An 18024-nucleotide genomic window follows, 5' to 3' on the forward strand; every position below is an offset into this window, starting at 1 on the left:
AAAAAAAAAAAAAAAAAAAAACAAAAAAAAACCACATTTCCAACATATATATGCATATATATAATGAGTCAAGAACTATCAACTAAAGGGATAAATCTAGAGGAGGAAAACACAAGATCCAGAAAATAGATTCCAGCACAGGGCAGGAGTAAGGGGATGGCATGGACAGGAACTGTGCAGGAGGCCTAGGCATGAGTGACTGGATTACAGCAAGAGGAGCTGAGAGGGAGGGGTTGCAGGGAGGAACTGACGTGTTGGAGTTTACAGAGAATATTATTGATAGGTGTATGGCCGAAATGTTGCAGAAATAATTTTTTCTGCACTCGGATCATAGAAAAACTGTGTAGTTTTAAAATGTGGCAATTAGTAACTCCACTAAAAAGGAATGATTAGGCTTGCACAAAAAAGGAGAGGTGGCTTTGTCAACTACTTGTCCTGACAGTGTGTATTATCTGCGGAGTCACAGCAATGCAAATCTGACTTCCCAATGTATGTAGCTGAGCAGAAATGGGGTTTGCTGTGTTTGCTGTCCACATTGCTCAGAATCTGAGATGTAGCCCTTTGTGAGAGAGCTGGTGCCCTAAGGGGTGTCTCTTCTGCCTGTGCTCTGTTATTCAGGCTGCCGTTGCTCGCTCCATGTGCCTCCTCATCAGGACGGTATATGGTTGTGTCCAGCCGTGCTCTGTGGCAGGACAGTCTGCTTTACTCCGTTTACTAGTTTCCTATCAGCCAGTGTTTTTAGGAGAAGTATTTTCTAGAATAACTTTGATCCTAGTATGTTTTCTAGAATAACTTTGATCCTAATACGTTTTAGGAAAAATATAATACGCTGGGCAAGCAGTGGCTCACATCTGTAATCCCAGCACTTTGGGAGGCCGAGGCAGGTGGATCAGGAGTTTGAGACCAGCCTGACCAACATGGCGAAACCCTGTTTCTACTAAAAATATAAAAATTAGCCAGGAGGGGTGGTGCACACCTGTAATCCCAGCGACTCGGGAGGCTGAGGCAGGAGGATGGCTTGAACCCGGGAAGCAGAGGTTGCAATGAACCGAGATCGCACCAGTGCACTCCAGCCTGGGCAACAATAGCGAAACTCTGTGTAAAAAAACAAAAGACAAAAAAAAAAAAATTGTAAGTGCCTTCACTAGTCTTGTTTAAATAGGCTGATTCTTTTTCTTTTTTTCTGATGCCCTCTAGGAAGTAAAAAGAAAGAAAAGGAACGGCCAGAAATTTCTCCTCCATCTGATTTTGAACACACCATCCATGTTGGCTTTGATGCTGTTACTGGAGAATTCACTGTAAGTTTACCTAGTTCGGGCCCATTTATAACATGTAAAATAGCACTCAAACATTTTCCTTCATTATTAAATTTGAAATTAACACTTCAGGCCAGGCGCGGTGGCTCACGCCTGTAATCCCAGCACTTTGGGAGGCCAAGGATGGCAGATCATTTGAGGTCGGGAGTTTGAGACCAGCCTGGCCAACATGGTGATACCCCGTCTCTACTAAAAATACAAAAAAAATTAGCCGGGCGTGGTGGTGTACACCTGTAATTCCAGCTACTCGGGAGGCTGAGGCAGGGGAATCACTTGAACCTGGGAGTTGGAGGTTGCAGTGAGCTGAGACTGTGCCACTGCACTCCAGCCTGGGCAAGAAGAGCAAACTTCCATCTCAAAAAAAAGGAAATTAGCATTTCTATCCATATGGTAACTATGAATTCTTACTGCTTTCTGCTTTTTATAAAAGTGTTAATGGTTGGATATATTGTTTCCCTAGAGAGCAGAGCCTGTTAATTATAGTTATGCAAAGCAGACTTAGAAAAATAGACCCAGGCCAGGCGCAGTGGCTCACGCCTGTAATCCCAACGCTTTGGGAGCCTGGGGTGGGCGGATCACGAGGTCAGGAGATCGAGACCATCCTGGCTAACACAGTGAAACCCCGTCTCTACTAAAAATACGAAAAATTAGCCAGGCATGGTGGCGGGCGCCTGTAGTCCTAGCTACTCAGGAGGCTAAGGCAGGAGAATGGCGTGAACCCGGGAGGCAGAGCTTGCAGTGAGCCGAGATCGCGCCACTGCACTCCAGCCTGGGGGACAGAGCGAGACTCTGTCTCAGAAAAAGAAAAAATAGACCCTTAGAAAACGAGATCTTTTAGAATTTAGTCATACCTACACTTGAAAGATTGGTTTGTTCTGGCCGGGCGCGGTGGCTCAAGCCTGTAATCCCAGCACTTTGGGAGGCTGAGACAGGCGGATCACGCGGTCAGGAGATCGAGACCATCCTGGCTAACACGGTGAAACCCCGTCTCTACTAAAAAATACAAAAAACTAGCCAGGCGAGGTGGCGGCGCCTGTAGTCCCAGCTACTCGGGAGGCTGAGGCGGGAGAATGGCGTGAACCCAGGAGGCGGAGCTTGCAGTGGGCCGAGAATCTGCCACTGCCCTCCCGGCCTGGGCGACAGAGCGAGACTCCGTCTCAAAAAAAAAAAAAAAGATTGGTTTGTTCTGTATATCTGTATATTTTGTCATTTATCTCTGGAAATTAATTTTATTGCATCAATTTAAACCATAACTAATTTCTGAATATCTTTTTGTTAGGGCATGCCAGAACAGTGGGCTCGATTACTACAGACCTCCAATATCACCAAACTAGAGCAAAAGAAGAATCCTCAGGCTGTGCTGGATGTCCTGAAGTTCTACGACTCCAACACAGTGAAGCAGAAATATCTGAGCTTTACTCCTCCTGGTAAGACAGTGGCGTAAGGCTGGATCAGATGGAGATTTGTGAAGCACTTCTAGATAAAAAGATTACTCCTGGAAAAATGAAAAGCTAAACTATGGTTCTTGTCGATAACGTTTTTTCCCTGGATAGATTCTACCTTTTGTAGACTGATCCAGGGCCGTTCTGAAGCGTAATTTGGATCTGTGAATTATAGTAATCTCATAGGGTTACCAGAAACGGGAGTTGATGGATATTTTGGCTTTTTGTTTATTTGGTTTTTTCTCTTCATTGCTGTGTTTTGTTTTCATTTTCACTTGTCACTGCTTTTAAATGACTTCCAGCAATCAAAGGAAAAGAAGCTGGTTGATAGACATGTTCATACTAGAAATACACTTATTGTTAGTGGGACAAGAGGAGGTTGTTTTGCACTGATTTGAACTAAAAAATGTTTAGGTCCGCTCAAAAAATTGAAACTCGTGTGTATGCAGATAATAGAAGATATATATTTTAATATATAAAATAGATAAATCGTATATGAAATAGACGTTAGAACTAGAAGGATTTATACCTCAGAATTGGAATATCTGGAATGTTATCTACGTAATCATAGTAATGTAAATTTTACTTTCTGGATGAGTATAGCTGGGTGGAAAATGGATTTGGTGTACTTTGTTTTCCAAGTTGCTCAGTATCGGAGATATACCGTTATCTATGAGAGAACCAGTGAATTGGTATATAGTGTAAGAATTGGTATAGTAGATTTTTAAAAATAGTTTTTGTTCAAATAAAGATGAGAATAAAGTTCATACATTGCAGTTGGTTGATACTGAATCTCATTTGATCTTTAGGCTTCCCCTCCCACATACTGGTTCCTGCTGTCTTCTCTTGCCGTTTATTTATTAAAGAAACAAGACCATTTGTCCTGTTTCCCTCAGTTTAGATTTTGCTCACTGCATCCTCAGGATGTCATTTTTCAATATGTTTGTCTGTTTCTCAAGTCATACACGTGGTGTTTAAAAACAGTATGAGCTAAAATCCTGCATGTGATTTTAATTGATTATACTTAATGTTTGCATCCTCACAGAAATAAAGGCCGTGCTCAGGGGAGACAGAGAAATCTTTTTGCAAGTGATCTTGACCTTTTTTGTTGAGTCTAGTACACCCTTAGGAAAAGGTCAGACTTGTTCCTAAAATTTTTGTATCAACCAGTAAGTCTGTGTGTAAATTAGTAATTTTTTTGAAAAATCAGTGACCACCAAATGGTAGCTTATTTGCACCTAGTACACATACATACATACATAAATGTGTGTGTGTGTGTTGTGTTGTTTTGTTTTTGAGCTGGAGTTCTGCTCTGTTGCCCAGGCTGGAGTGAAATGGCACAATCTTGGCTCACCACAGCCTCCGCCTCCTGGGTTCAAGCAATTCTGCCTCAGCCTCCTCAGTAGCTGAGATGACAAGCATTTGCCACCACACCCGACTAATTTTGTATTTTTAGTAGAGATGGGGTTTTTCCATGTTGGTCAGGCTGGTCTTGAACTCCCGACCTCAGGTGATCTGCCTGTCTCTCAGCCTCCCAGAGTGCCGGGATTACAGGCATGAGCCACGGCACACGGCCTGTGTGTATGTTATATATGATATATATATGTATGTCTCTGGGCATTTTTAAAAGAAAAACAAAACAATGTCAGAATTTTACTTTGCCCAATTGGCATTCTCTTAATTGTTGCATTAAGTTCCTCAGTCAGCAGTTTACTGGAGAAAGTATCTTTATCAATAAATTTGTTTTGTTTTAATAAATACAGATGGATAGGTATACTTTCAAAATAAATTTTGATAGCTGTATTGAGGTATAATTTACATGCAGTACAATTCGCCCATTTTAAATATATAATTCACTGATTTTTTAGTAAATTTATAGTTTCATTTAGATTTCAGATGCCTTAGCTTGGTCTTATATAAATTCTTATTTGACTACTTTCATTTTTCTCAAGAGTTAATTCAACTTGAGAGCAGTTTAAGAACATTTCGCTTTTTCTGCTTTTTTTTTTTTTCCTTTTATCATATAAAACTGCTATTTCTTGAATTGCTAACGTTATGTTTTGTTTCATATTCAGAGAAAGACGGCTTCCCTTCTGGAACACCAGCAGTAAGTTAATGATGTTATTTCTTGTATCTGTTGTTCTAATTTAGGTTACCCAAGACAAATCTCAGTTTTTATTTTGCTTTCTAAAATAAATTACAGCCATCAGAGGTAAATAACTACTCAATAGGTGTTTTTAGCTAGCCACCCAATTAGTTGAAGAAGCTGTATTAAATAGAAATTCCTTGATATGATACTTTTTTTTTTTTTGAGACAGAGTTTTGCTCTGTCACCCAGACTGTAGTGCAGTGGCACGATCTCGGCTCACTGCAAGCTCCGCCTCCCGGGTTCACGCCATTCTCCTGCTTCAGCCTCCCGAGTAGCTAGGACTACAGGCGCCCGCCACCTCGCCCTGCTAATTTTTTATCTTTTTAGTAGTGACAGGGTTTCACCATATTAGCCAGGATGGTCTTGATCTCCTGACCTTGTGATCCGCCCGCCTTGGCCTCCCAAAGTGCTGGGATTACAGGCGTGAGCCACCATGCCAGGCTAATTTTTTTGTATTTTTAGTAGAGACGGGGTTTCGCCATGTTGGCCAGGCTGGTCTCGAACTCCTGACCTCAGGTGATCCATCCACCTTGGCCTTCCAAAGTGCTGGGATTACAGGCGTGAGCCGCTGCACCTGGCCAAATCTGACTGTTTTAAATGTCACCAAATGTCTCTGACATACAAAGCTCAGAGGATCTTTGATTTTGGTCTTAACAAGTAACATTGTTTACTTTCAGGGCATGTATATGTATGCTTAGAGGAAGTAGTACTTTATTAAAAAGATTTGGTACTCACCATATTTATTTCATAAACGTTTTCATAATTCATAGAGTCGCCTTATTAGATTATAATTCTGTTGAGCTGTATAAGAGCTAATGAGATTTTAATGGTTTTGAAATGAGCTTATCAAAGAAGCAAACTCTTTGAAGTCTGTTCATAAAGGGCGATAGTCACATTTAAGCCTGTTGACTTGTTTTCCTGACTTTGCTCATCATCAATGCAGCTGAACGCCAAGGGAACAGAAACACCGGCAGTAGTGACAGAGGAAGATGATGATGATGAAGAGACTGCTCCTCCTGTTATTGCCCCACGACCAGATCATACGAAATCAGTGCGTGTCGGTTGGTGACCTAGGCTGTGTGTGTGTGTGTGTGCGTGTGTGTGTGTGTGTGTTTTAAAAAACAACAGTCTGTATTTGACTTTCAGTGATTGCTTTTAAAAAGCCCTCGAGTTTAAAACCATTTAGTGTGGGGAAGTTTAACCGAGCGATCTGTACCCAAAGACCACTCACCAAAAACTAGTTTTCTGAAGATTGAAATGTGATGTGTCTTTAAAAGTTAACGCACTCAAGGCCGGGCGCGGGGGCTCACGCCTGTAATCCCAACACTTTGGGAGGCCGAGGCGGGTAGATCATGAGGTCAGGAGATCAAGACCATCCTGGCTAACACGGTGAAACCCCGGCTCTACTAAAAGTGCAAAAAATTAGCTGGGCGTGGCGGCAGGCACCTGTAGTCCCAGCTACTCGGGAGGCTGAGGCAGGAGAATGACGTGAACCCAGGAGACGGAGCTTGCAGTGAGCCGAGATCATGCTACTGCACTCCAGCCTGGGCGACTGAGAGAGACACTGTCTCAAAAAAAAAAAAAGTTAACGCACTCCCCTCACTGGGCTTTTTTCTTTCTATAGTACGCTTTTCCAGAGGGTTCATATATTTCCCAAGCTTCTCCATTTATCTCAACTTAGATGACTACTAAATCTAAAACTTAGAGCTTTCCTCTTACCCAGATTATGTGTTTTAATCTCCCATTTTACCCTCCTCTCAGTGCCTTGATGTCATTCAAAAGGCAGTTGAGAATGAAATTCCTAACCAGGTAAGGGAGACGTTTTTAAATGATGACCTTAAATGGAGCCAGGAAGAGAGGAATGACTGCAGTTATCATTCTTCTCCTTGCACTGATGCAAGTAGAGTGTGGGGAAGGTGCTGTGCCGTGGAATGGGCTGTGCTCATGGCACAGTGGGCAGGCAGAGCTCCCGGGATGGCCTCTGGATGCCGAGCTGACGACAGAGGACTCCGTTTTCTTGTGCCATGGAATGGCCTGTGCTCGTGGCACAGTGAGCAGGCGAGCTCCGAGGACGGCCTCTGGATGCCGAGCTGACGACAGAGGACTCTCTTTTCTTTAGCCTTTAAACCTGGCTGTTTGAAATGGGTGGTAGGCATTGTGTAAAAACTTTTGTGGGAATTAATCTTTCAACATCAAGGTTTCCATTCTTTTGCATTTTACTTACATCTATAGTAAAACATGATTTTAAACTGTGCTTTTTGATACATTGTTGTACCATTTTATACCTGGTCACACTTAAATTTCATTCACGGACCTGCTGTTTTACTAGACAGCTTTTCAGATATATGCATGCTATGCCAAAGAAAAATGTTTCACATTTTTTATTCTTAGTTACACATCTTTTATATCTGAAAATAGTGTTCTCATTATTTAGAACAATGGAAGAGATAACTTAGTTCAGGTTGAAAATCAAAGAACTGAATTAGTGTGCCAGCAAGAGTATCTGAAAACAGTGTTCCTCAAACCTTAGTAATGAACTGTGTCTCCACAGATTTACACACGGTCTGTAATTGACCCTGTTCCTGCACCAGTTGGTGATTCAAATGTTGATGGTGGTGCCAAGTCTTCAGACAAACAGAAAAAGAAGACTAAAATGACAGATGAAGAGATTATGGAGAAATTAAGTATGTTACCTACATTTTATATCATTGTTAAATTGTTAACAGCTCTTAAAACATTTGGCCCAGACGGATTTTAACTTACACCTTACATTATGACTTAAAGTATAAAGAATACATTGTTTTCTTATAGCAACGGTAGCTTCAGTTACAATCTAGAGATGTTGCAGGGTGTGGTGGTTCACCCCTAAATCCCAGCACTTATGGGAGGCTGAGGTGGGCAGATCACCAGAGGTCAGGAGTTCAAGACCAACCTGGCCAACATGGTGAAACCCCATCTCTACTAAAAATACAAAAATTAGCTGGATGTGCTGGCATGTGCCTGTAATCCCAGCTACTTGGAGGCTAAGACAGGAGAATCACTTGAACCCAGGAGGTGGAGGTTGCAGTGAGCGAAGATTGCGTCACTGGGCCAGGCGCAGTGGCTCAAGCCTGTAATCCCAGCACTTTGGGAGGCTGAGGCGGGCGAATCACAAGGTCAAGAGATCGAGACCATCCTGGCCAACATGGTGAAACCCTGTCTCTACTAAAAACACAAAAATCAGCTGGGTGTGGTGGCGCTTGCCTGTAGTACCAGCTGCTTGGGAGGCTGAGGCGAGAGAATCGCTTGAACCCGGGAGGCAGAGGTTGCAGTGAGCTGAAATCATGCCACTGCACTCCATCCTGGCAACAGAGTGAGCCTCCAGCTCAAAAAACAAACAAACCAAAAAAAAAAACAAAAAAAAAAAAACAAAAAAAACAAAACTAACTGACCATGCACTGTGGCGCACGCCTGTAATCCCAGCACTTTGGGAGACCACGGTGGGCAGATCACTTGAGGTAAGGAGCAAGACTAGCCTGGCCAACATGGCAAAACCCCGTCTCTACTAAAAACACAAAAATCAGCTGGGTGTTGTGGCAGGCGCCTGTAATTCCAGCTACTTGGGGAGCTAAGGCAGGAGAATCATTTGAACCCAGGAGGCAGAGATTGCAGTGAGCCGAGATTGTGCCACTGCACTCCAGCCTGGGCGAAAGAGAGAGACTCAGTCTCAAAAAAAAATAATAATAATAATAAATAATAATTGAAGAATGCTAATCTAGAGGGATCAAGGAAAAATACTTTATGGAAGGATTGTTTTAAACATTTAGGCTGAGCATAGTGGCTCAAACCTGTAATCTCAGTACGTCGTCTGGCCAAGATAGGAGAGCTCGAGTCCAGGAGTTCAAGGCCGAACTATACAACTTAGACCCCAACTCTACCCCCCAAAAAAAAAAAAAAAACAAAAAAAAAACGCATGGTGGTGCGTGTCTATAGTCCCAGCTGACTGGGAGCCTGAGGCAGGAGGATTGCTTGAGCCACGAGTTCGAGGCTGCAGTGAGCTGTGATTGCGCCACTGCACTCCAGCCTGGGTGACAGAGTGAGACCCTGTCTCTAAAAAGCACACAAATGTTTATATGCCCCGTGTTTATTTGCTTTTGATTTCTCAGTGCTTTCAAGTGTAAACCTGGCTGTTACTCTGTTGTTGTTGTTGTTGTTGTTATTATTATTTTGAGACAGAGTCTGGCTCTGTCGCCCAGGCTGGAGGGCAGTGGCGCGATCTGGGCTCACTGCAATCTCTGCCTCTCCGGTTCAAGTGTTTCTTCCGCCTGAGCCTCCCGCGTAGCTGGGACTACAGGCATGCGCCACCACACCCTGCTAATTTTTGTATTTTTCGTAGAGATGGAGTTTCACCATGTTGGCCAAGCTGGTCTCAAACTCCTGACCTCAGGCATGAGCCACCACGCCCAGCCTACTCTGTTACTCTATGGGCATGTAAGAATTATTGTAGGAGAGCTACTACTTTAAAAAAAAAAAAAAATTCACTCGAATCCTGATTGTCATCATTCAGTTGTGGCCTTAGCTGTCACATCTCCAGTCTGTTTGGTATCTTTTTGCTCTTAGCCTCTTATTATTGCTCCTGTTCTTGCTTGTTGACTTGAGGTTGGGTACCTACATAAAATTATTTATGTGAGTTTCCTTGATATGGTCCTGTGTGAAAATGTAATGTGATTTTTCTTATATTCTGACTTACTAGTAATAAGAATATAAGTTCTGATTTTATGTCCAACTTCCTATTTTTTTTTTTAAGACGAGTCTCGCTGTCTCCCAGGCTGGAGTACAGTGTTGCGATCTCGGCTCACTGCAAGCTCCGCCTCCCGGGTTCACGCTGTTCTCCTGCCTCAGCCTCCCAAATAGCTGGGACTGCAGGCGCCCACCACCACGCCTAGCTAACTTTTTGTATTTTTTTTCAGTAGAGATGGGGTTTCCCCGTGTTAGCTAGGACAGTCTTGATCTCCTGACCTCGTGATCTGCCCGCCTTGGCCTCCCAAAGTTCTGGGATTACAGGCGTGAGCCACCATGCCCAGCCCCAACTTCCTGATTTTAAAACCTGTTTCTTGCGACTTTGAACTTTCCTAAAACAAACATATGATTAGTTTATGTGAGAGCATAGTAATTGTTATGGTAACAGGTGGTTTTCTAAATATATTGAAAGGTAGATGATATGTGTACTGGAAGAGTCAGAAAGACCATCTAGGGTTTAGATAGCCTTTATTGTTTATAATACTAAGTAGTCTCAAACTTATCTATTAATAGATATATTCAAATATACCTATATCTATATTCAAAGATACCTATTTTATATTCAAATATATCTGTTTCCTTGAGATTACCTGATTCTAAAGCTGAACATCTGAGAACCTAATTAATCTCTGGCAAACTGATACAGTCTTTCCACAATGTGACCGTTACTGAGCGAATTATGAGTTAGGAGGTCTCACCTCATGGAAATAATGTGTCTTCTTGTTTCTGATACTTTAACTTTTAACGTGTCTTGTTTCTGATACTTTTAAGCTTTTATTATGTATTTAAGTTTCTTTAGTGTTTTGTGTTTGAAACCTGTTATTTTTGAAACTTAATGTTATGTTCAAAAATCACTTATAAAAGCAGTGGCATTTATTAAAAGGAATAATAATATCAAAATCAATTTACACTTAAAATGCTTGACTGAGCTTCCAGCTTTTTGTTTATTCTAGGAACTATTGTGAGCATAGGTGACCCTAAGAAAAAATATACAAGATATGAAAAAATTGGACAAGGGTAAGTATTTGTGACTGTATTATCATAATATTCAATATTCAGTATTTCCTGATTTTATAGCATGATATTTATTTTGCCTGCTGACATTGAGCACTTATGTAGTATTCTGTGAGTGGTACCCTTGGGGGATTTGTGTAAATAAATAATGCAGTTATTTGTAGATGCTGTTAAAAAACTGGACTAGTTGTTAGCAGCGATTGTGTATCATTTTTTCTAAAGTGTCATTTCCCATCCGTTATAAAGAATTAGAGGGGGCCGGGCGCGGTAGCTCAAGCCTGTAATCCCAGCACTTTGGGAGGCCGAGATGGGCGGATCATGAGGTCAGGAGATCGAGACCATCCTGGTGAACACAGTGAAACCCCGTCTCTACTGAAAATACAAAGAAAATTGGGCGTGGTGGCGGGCGCCTGTAGTCCCAGCTTCTAGGGAGGCTGAGGCGGGAGAATGGTGTTAACCCGGGAGGCAGCGGAGCTTGCAGTGAGCGGAGATTGTGCCACTGCATTCCAGCCTGGGCGACAGAGGGAGATTCCGTCTCAAAAAAAAAAAAAAAAAAATTAGGCAAAGTATATTTTATAGGGATAAACATCTGTGTCCTTTGTAGTTAAAAGTATAGAGAAATGCATGAAAATGATGAACATCAAATACAGGATAAACACCGAATACAGATCACATTTGGGAGGAAGGAGACTGCTGTTGGAAAGGGCTCATGGGAATCTTCAAATTATTTATAATTCTTTGTAGCTTAATCAGGGAAGTGTATCCATAAGTATATGTTACATATATTTTTTTCTTGATGTTTTTTCCCTACATTTTTGTAGGTCTGAAATATTTCAAACATAAGTTTTGGCCATGAGGATTGTCTCTTTTTCTTCCCCACCCCTTTCCTTGTGTTTTGCTTTTACTCCTTTTAAGCATGTTAGGTCATCACTGTTCTTTAATTCTTTTTCAGTTGCTTGAAGGTGTAAAGTCTTTGGATATTGTAAATGCTGGTGATTTGTCAACCTTAAATCTGGCTGTTTTCTCCCTCTAGGGCTTCTGGTACAGTTTTTACTGCTACTGACGTTGCATTGGGACAGGAGGTAGCTACTTTGTCATAATCCTGGATGTTACCATTATTTTGTCATATAGGTGGAAACTAGATAAAGCTGGGAAGAATCAGTAGGACTCTCTTTTAAGTTGAACATGTTGTAAGAATTGCTCTACGTGTTTTTATAGCACTTCTGTCATTAAGGGGAACAAAGAAGGAATTTTGAGTTTAATGTCATAAATAAGCAAATATTTAAAAATTGTTTTCTCAGCTCGAAGTGAAAAGAGGATTAATTCTTAATGTTGGACTGACTGTGGGTGTATTAACTTCAAGATAAATCTAAAACTGTTTAGGCTCTATACATTACAAAGCATTGTGCAGAGGCAATGTGCAAGTAAAAGTACCGCCTATGAGTAATAGCATTGTGTAATATAATATACATGCCGTAAAGTAAGTTATGAACTGCTTGGTGTTTGTAATTTTCTAAGAGAATTCATAAACCTGATTTTTTTCAATCCTGTTTTCATTATAGGTTGCTATCAAACAAATTAATTTACAGAAACAGCCAAAGAAGGAATTGATCATTAATGAGATTCTGGTGATGAAAGAATTAAAGAATCCCAACATAGTTAACTTCTTGGACAGGTAAATATGATTATTTCTTACACATTGGGATAAAAATGTAGAAATTTTAAGTCTCATGGTTTGGGGGGTGCAGCTAGCCACTTTAGAATAAACTGTCAATGCTGAGAAATAAGAGGAGAGGTAAAAATAGCACACTGCAGTTTCAGAAGGTCCTTCTCTACAAGGATATCACTTGGCAAGTGAGAGAAGGCAGTTAAACGAAGGCCATAGCTGGTGGTGTTTATATTCATTGCAAATGACCTGAAGTGAAAACATGAATGGTTGGCTGTGATTCATGTCTTGACTGACAGGGGACCGGTCACATGGTTTTTAAACTTGTAGATCAATTTTTATTTCAAATGCTATCCTTTATGGACAAATTGTATGTCTATCAAAACCTCATTTAGTTTAGGAACTAATGTTAAATAACAGACCAAAAAGCAGAATAGAAAATTATGTGTATTGGCCAGGTGCAGTGGCTCACACCTGTAATCCCAGCTACTCAGGAGGCTGAGGCAGGAGAATCGCTTGAACCAGGGAGGTGGAGGATGCAGTGAGCCGAGGTCGCACCACTGCACTCCAGCCTGGGCAACGCAATGAGACTCCATCTCAAAACAAAAAAAAAAAAAGAAAATGATGTATATTACTACAACTGCGCTTGAAAAAGCAGTCACATGTACGAATGAGAGAGGATTAGTTGAAAATGACAACAGTGGTTTTATTGAAGATAGAGGTGATTATAGGTGATTTTCTTTCATATTTAAATTTGTTTAGAATGAGAAAACAGTAATATATTTCGAGACTTTAGCCCTAGTTATCGAGAACATGTTCATAGAAATAAACTTTTCAGGCCGGGCACAGTGGCTCATGCCTGTAATCCTAGCACTTTGGGAGGCCAAGGCAGGTAGATCGTGAGGTCAGGAGATCGACACCATCCTGGCCAACATGGTGAAACCCCGTCTCTACCAAAAATACAAAAATTAGCCGGGCGTGGTGCCACACACCTGTAGTCCCAGCTACTCGGCAGGCTGAGGCAGGAGAATTGCTTGAATCCAAGAGGTGGAACTTGCAATGAGCCGAGATTGCGCCACTGCACTCCAGCCTGGCAACAGAGCAAGACTCCATCTCAAAAAAAAATTAAAAACAACTTTTCAGGTACTGTTCCCTGCTTTTTAAAATAACATTTCAAGTCAGCATAGTATGGTGGTTAAGATAAGCCATGGGCTTTGGAATCGTGGATACTTGGCTTCAGATTCTGGTTCCGTCACTTACTATTAATAGCTGTGTGACCTCGGATGAGTCACTAACCTTTCCAAGCCTTTGTCTCTTTATCTCTAAAACGGGACTAGTAATTTCTATATTGTAGGATTATTTTAATCAGAATGAATCTATGTGCATACTCAAACTACAATTGTGGGCAAACTGTAACTTAAAAATGATTCAGGATCATAACCTCAGTTATTTTTCTGTGCTGTTACATAGCAGCTTTCCAATTTTCTTCCTAACTCTCAAGCTACCAGCCCTCTAGTTTCATTGTTAGGGTGTTTAATATTTGAATTCTTCAACATAGAATACCATGTGTTTAGAAAAAATGTAAATGTGACTGTATTTGATATGTTGTATTTTTAGTTACCTTGTAGGAGATGAATTGTTTGTGGTCATGGAGTACCTTGCTGGTGGATCGCTCACTGATGTGGTAACGGAAACGTGCATGGATGAAGCACAGATTGCTGCTGTATGCAGAGAGGTAGGTGTGCCTCCTCCTTGATATGTTATGGTGATATGTGGTTAGCAAAAAGTGAACAAAAGGAACTTTTTCTGCACAGTTGTTACTGTGGGAAGTGCTTTCTCTGTACACATTCTCTACAAGTTACTCCATCCCCATACCATTTCATCCTACACAGGAGTTTCAGCCCTTTCCTTCAGGTATAAGATAATTTGGGAATGAATTGTGGGCCTTTGAAGATCTAGATTCACAAGGAAATTCCGGTAGAGCGATGACGATCATTTGCCATCCAAACAGGACACTTGTGAGAGTAAAAGGGTGTATACCATTAGAGGTACACCACTCAGCTGGAAGCGGCGGCTCATGCTGGTAATCCTAGCGCTTTGGGAGGCCGAGGCAGGCAGATTCTCTGAGGTCGGTAGTGTGAGACCAGCCTGGGAAACATGGTGAAACCCGTCTCTACCAAAAATGCAAAATTAGCTGGGCGTGATGGCGTGCGCCTGTAATCTCAGCTACTCGGGAGGCTGAGGCAGGAGAATCGCTTGAGCTGGGGAGGGAGACATTGCAGTGAGCTGAGATCGTGCCACTGCACTCCAGCCTGGCGACAGAGCAAGAGTCTGTCTCAAAAAAAAAAAAAGAGGCCAGGCGCGGTGGCTCATACCTGTAATCCCAGCACTTTGGAAGGCCGAGGCGGGCGGATCATGAGGTCAAGAGATAGAGGCCATCCTGGCCAACATGGTGAAACCCCATCCCTACTAAAAATACAAAAATTAGCTGGGTGTGGTGGTGCATGCCTGTAGTCCCAGCTACTCGGGAGGCTGAGGCAGGAGAATCGCTTGAACCCAAGAGGCGGAGGCTGCAGTGAGCCGAGATCGCGCAACTGCATTCCAGCCTGGCGACAGAGCAAGACTCTGTCTCAAAAAAAAAAAAAAGAAAGAAAGAAAGAAATACACCACTGAACAGTGGAAACTAGAACTATCTCAGGTGAAGCAGGACACTTACTCGCCTTAGGTATCAATAAGTCTGTGCCTAGCTTCATTGAGTTCACTAATGGTGAGAAACTGGTTATTTCTTTATATTCATTAATGAATTTCTAGACATACTATTAGCTTAAGCCAGTAGAATTCTGCCAAATTGCCAATTTAAGCCAAAAATAGGCCTTCTTTTTCCACCTATATCTCAGCTTTTTCTACAGATACGTTTTGGGCTAATGGTTTGCTTATTGTCATTGAAATTTGTAATATCACAGGAATCACTGTCACAAAGGGCAGAATTTTAAGCTTATAGGACTATATTGTGTTTTCTATGATTTGGCTTTCAACAGTTCTTCAGTGACATGTGAATTACAAACTATGTTCATGTAAGGATGATACATATATATTTCCCTTTTCCATCTGTCATCTTAAAGTGTTAAAAATATTCTTTGAAAACTTTAATTCTGAATTATGTTCTGCCTGAGGAATAGTACCTCTTTGGTTGAAGGGAGGAAATAAGAACTCTTGAATAGAATATTAATAGCATATGATATTCCTTAGCAATGGATGCTTGGTCACTGGAAAGCTGATAAAAACAATAATTTACCTATTTATACTTAATTTTGTTTTTTCTACAGATATCTTTGTAATTGATATAAAATTAATTTTGAGATTTCCTCTAATTTGGGTTTTCTTTTATGTGCCAGAACTTTTAATTGTGACAGTTTTCTTTCTATTTATTTGTACAAATATTTTCTGGAGCTTTGGATCTGATTATTTCCTGGTAAATATATTGTGGTGTAACACCCAATTTATCTGTTTTTCCTTGAATGAATAGTAGAAGATTTTGGATGAGATTTTTAGTTGTGCTGACTTTGTTCTCCTCTGATGGGAGTAAGAAATAAAAGCACAGCCAACTTACACCCGTAGTTTATATTCAAAAACACCAGAGTGGGCAGATGTTTTCTTTATTTATTTTTTTGAGACAGAGTCTCACTCTGTCGCCCAGGCTGGAGTGCAGTGGCCGGATCTCAGCTCACTGCAAGCTCTGCCTCCCGGGTTTACGCCATTCTCCTGCCTCAGCCTTCTGAGTAGTTGGGACTACAGGCGTCTGCCACCTCGCCCGGCTATTTTTTTTTTTTTTTTTTTGTATTTTTTAGTAGAGACGGGGTTTCACCATGTTAGCCAGGATGGTCTCGATCTCCTGACCTCGTGATCCGCCCGTCTCGGCCTCCCCAAGTGCTGGGATTACAGGCTTGAGCCACCGCGTCCGGCCTAGGGCAGATGTTTTAAACGTCATCTCGTTCTCGTTTGTAAGGAAGGGAAGAGTTTGCGCCTACTTTGTGACTCGGTGCTCTCTGGAATATGGTATAAGGGGAAAGCTGTTCTTTCGTCATTCATGTCCACATTGTAGATGCAGCTGAATTAAAATCCGTCACTGAAGAAGAACATCTTGTCCCTGATGAACAGCCAGATGGAAGCAGCCACCCAGAATCTTACTCGCTTCTCAGTGGCTCACATTGACTAGCCTTCTGCGTATCTCATATTCAGATGGGAATGATCAAGTTTTTTTCATTACTGTTGAAATGATTTCTGAAGAGCCTTGCATGTTTACTAAGTCTTGTATACCTTTAGACATTTAAACCTGAAAGAGGCAATTTTTTGTTGTTGTTGTTTTGTTTTGAGACTGAGTCTCGCTGTCTCACCCAGGCTGGAGTGCAATGCCGCAATCTCAGCTTGCTGCAACCTCCGCCTCCTAGATTCAAGGGCTTCTCCTGCCCCAGCCACCTGAGTAGCTGGGATTACAGGCCTGAGGCACCACACCTGACTAATTTTTCTTTCTGTCTGTCTTTTTTTTTTTTTGAGATGGAATCTTGCTGTGTCTCCCAGGCTGGAGTGCAGTGACACGATCTCGGCTCACTGCAACCTCTGCCTCCCAGGTTCAAGCGATTCTGCTACCTCAGCCTTCTGAGTAGCTGTGGTTACAGGTGTGTGCCACCACACCCAGCTATTTTCTTTGTATTTTTAGCAGACACAGGGTTTCATCATGTTGGCCCAGCTGGTCTGGAACTGCTGACCTCAGATGATCCACCTGCCTTGGTCTCCCAAAGTGCTGGGATTACAGGAGTGAGCCGTCACACCTGGCTAATTTTTGTATTTTTTAGTAGAGATGGGGTTTTGCTATGTTGGCCAGGCTGGTCTTGAACTCCTGCCCTCAAGTGGTCTGCCTGCCTCACCCAGCCAAGAGGCAAGAAATTACACAGACCCCGCTAAACAGTGTCCCTGAGTCAGATCAGAGGATAGGAGGGCATCTACTGACTTTTCAAAAAAATTTATTTTCTTGGCCGGGCGCGGTGGCTCAAGCCTGTAATCCCAGCACTTTGGGAGGCCGAGACGGGCGGATCACAAGGTCAGGAGATCGAGACCACCCTGGCTAATACGGTGAAACCCCGTCTCTACTAAAGAATACAAAAAACTAGCCGGGCGACGAGGCGGGCGCCTGTAGTCCCAGCTACTTGGGAGGCTGAGGCAGGAGAATGGCGTAAACCCGGGAGGCGGAGCTTGCAGTGAGCTGAGATCCGGCCACCGCACTCCAGCCTGGGCGACAGACCCAGACTCTGTCTCAAAAAAAAAAAAAAATTATTTTCTTATATAAAACTTTAAGGAGGAGATATAATTACTTTTCATAACTTTGTATATAAGAGAGGGTTTTTTTCTTTATAACTAAAAGTATTGGTGGGTCTTCTGGGTACTAGAAGCAGTGCTCAGGCCATAACTACTGTATGTGAACCTCCCTGTGTCTTTTCAGGGACTATTTCATTAATAGGTGTTTTTCTTCTGTTCAGTGTTTACAGGCATTGGAGTTTTTACATGCTAATCAAGTGATCCACAGAGACATCAAAAGTGACAATGTACTTTTGGGAATGGAAGGATCGGTTAAGCTCAGTGAGTAACAAATGGAAAAATCAC

At 42.0% G+C, this 18024-nt stretch overlaps 1 protein-coding gene across 5 annotated transcripts in view; it reads left to right on the top strand.

The window, feature by feature from the left end:
- The window catches only part of PAK2 (p21 (RAC1) activated kinase 2), a 120696-nt gene that overhangs the window by 90262 nt on the left and 12410 nt on the right, over positions 1 to 18024 (top strand). For all 5 annotated transcript variants that reach the window (XR_001889209.1, XM_017892217.1, XM_017892219.1 and 2 more), the window contains 10 exons: positions 1198 to 1298; positions 2596 to 2743; positions 4834 to 4865; positions 5851 to 5958; positions 7459 to 7591; positions 10640 to 10703; positions 11734 to 11782; positions 12263 to 12375; positions 13984 to 14101; positions 17901 to 18000. Coding sequence is in view for 4 of the 5 variants with exons in the window: in XM_017892217.1 (XP_017747706.1) it covers positions 1198 to 1298; positions 2596 to 2743; positions 4834 to 4865; positions 5851 to 5958; positions 7459 to 7591; positions 10640 to 10703; positions 11734 to 11782; positions 12263 to 12375; positions 13984 to 14101; positions 17901 to 18000 (966 nt within the window). In the remaining variant the exon portion in view is untranslated. The remainder of the gene's footprint in view (positions 1 to 1197; positions 1299 to 2595; positions 2744 to 4833; positions 4866 to 5850; positions 5959 to 7458; positions 7592 to 10639; positions 10704 to 11733; positions 11783 to 12262; positions 12376 to 13983; positions 14102 to 17900; positions 18001 to 18024) is intronic.

Source organism: Rhinopithecus bieti, unplaced genomic scaffold (genome assembly GCF_001698545.2).
Source record: "Rhinopithecus bieti isolate Rb0 unplaced genomic scaffold, ASM169854v2 scaffold_21777, whole genome shotgun sequence".
Taxonomy (NCBI): Eukaryota; Metazoa; Chordata; class Mammalia; order Primates; family Cercopithecidae; genus Rhinopithecus; species Rhinopithecus bieti.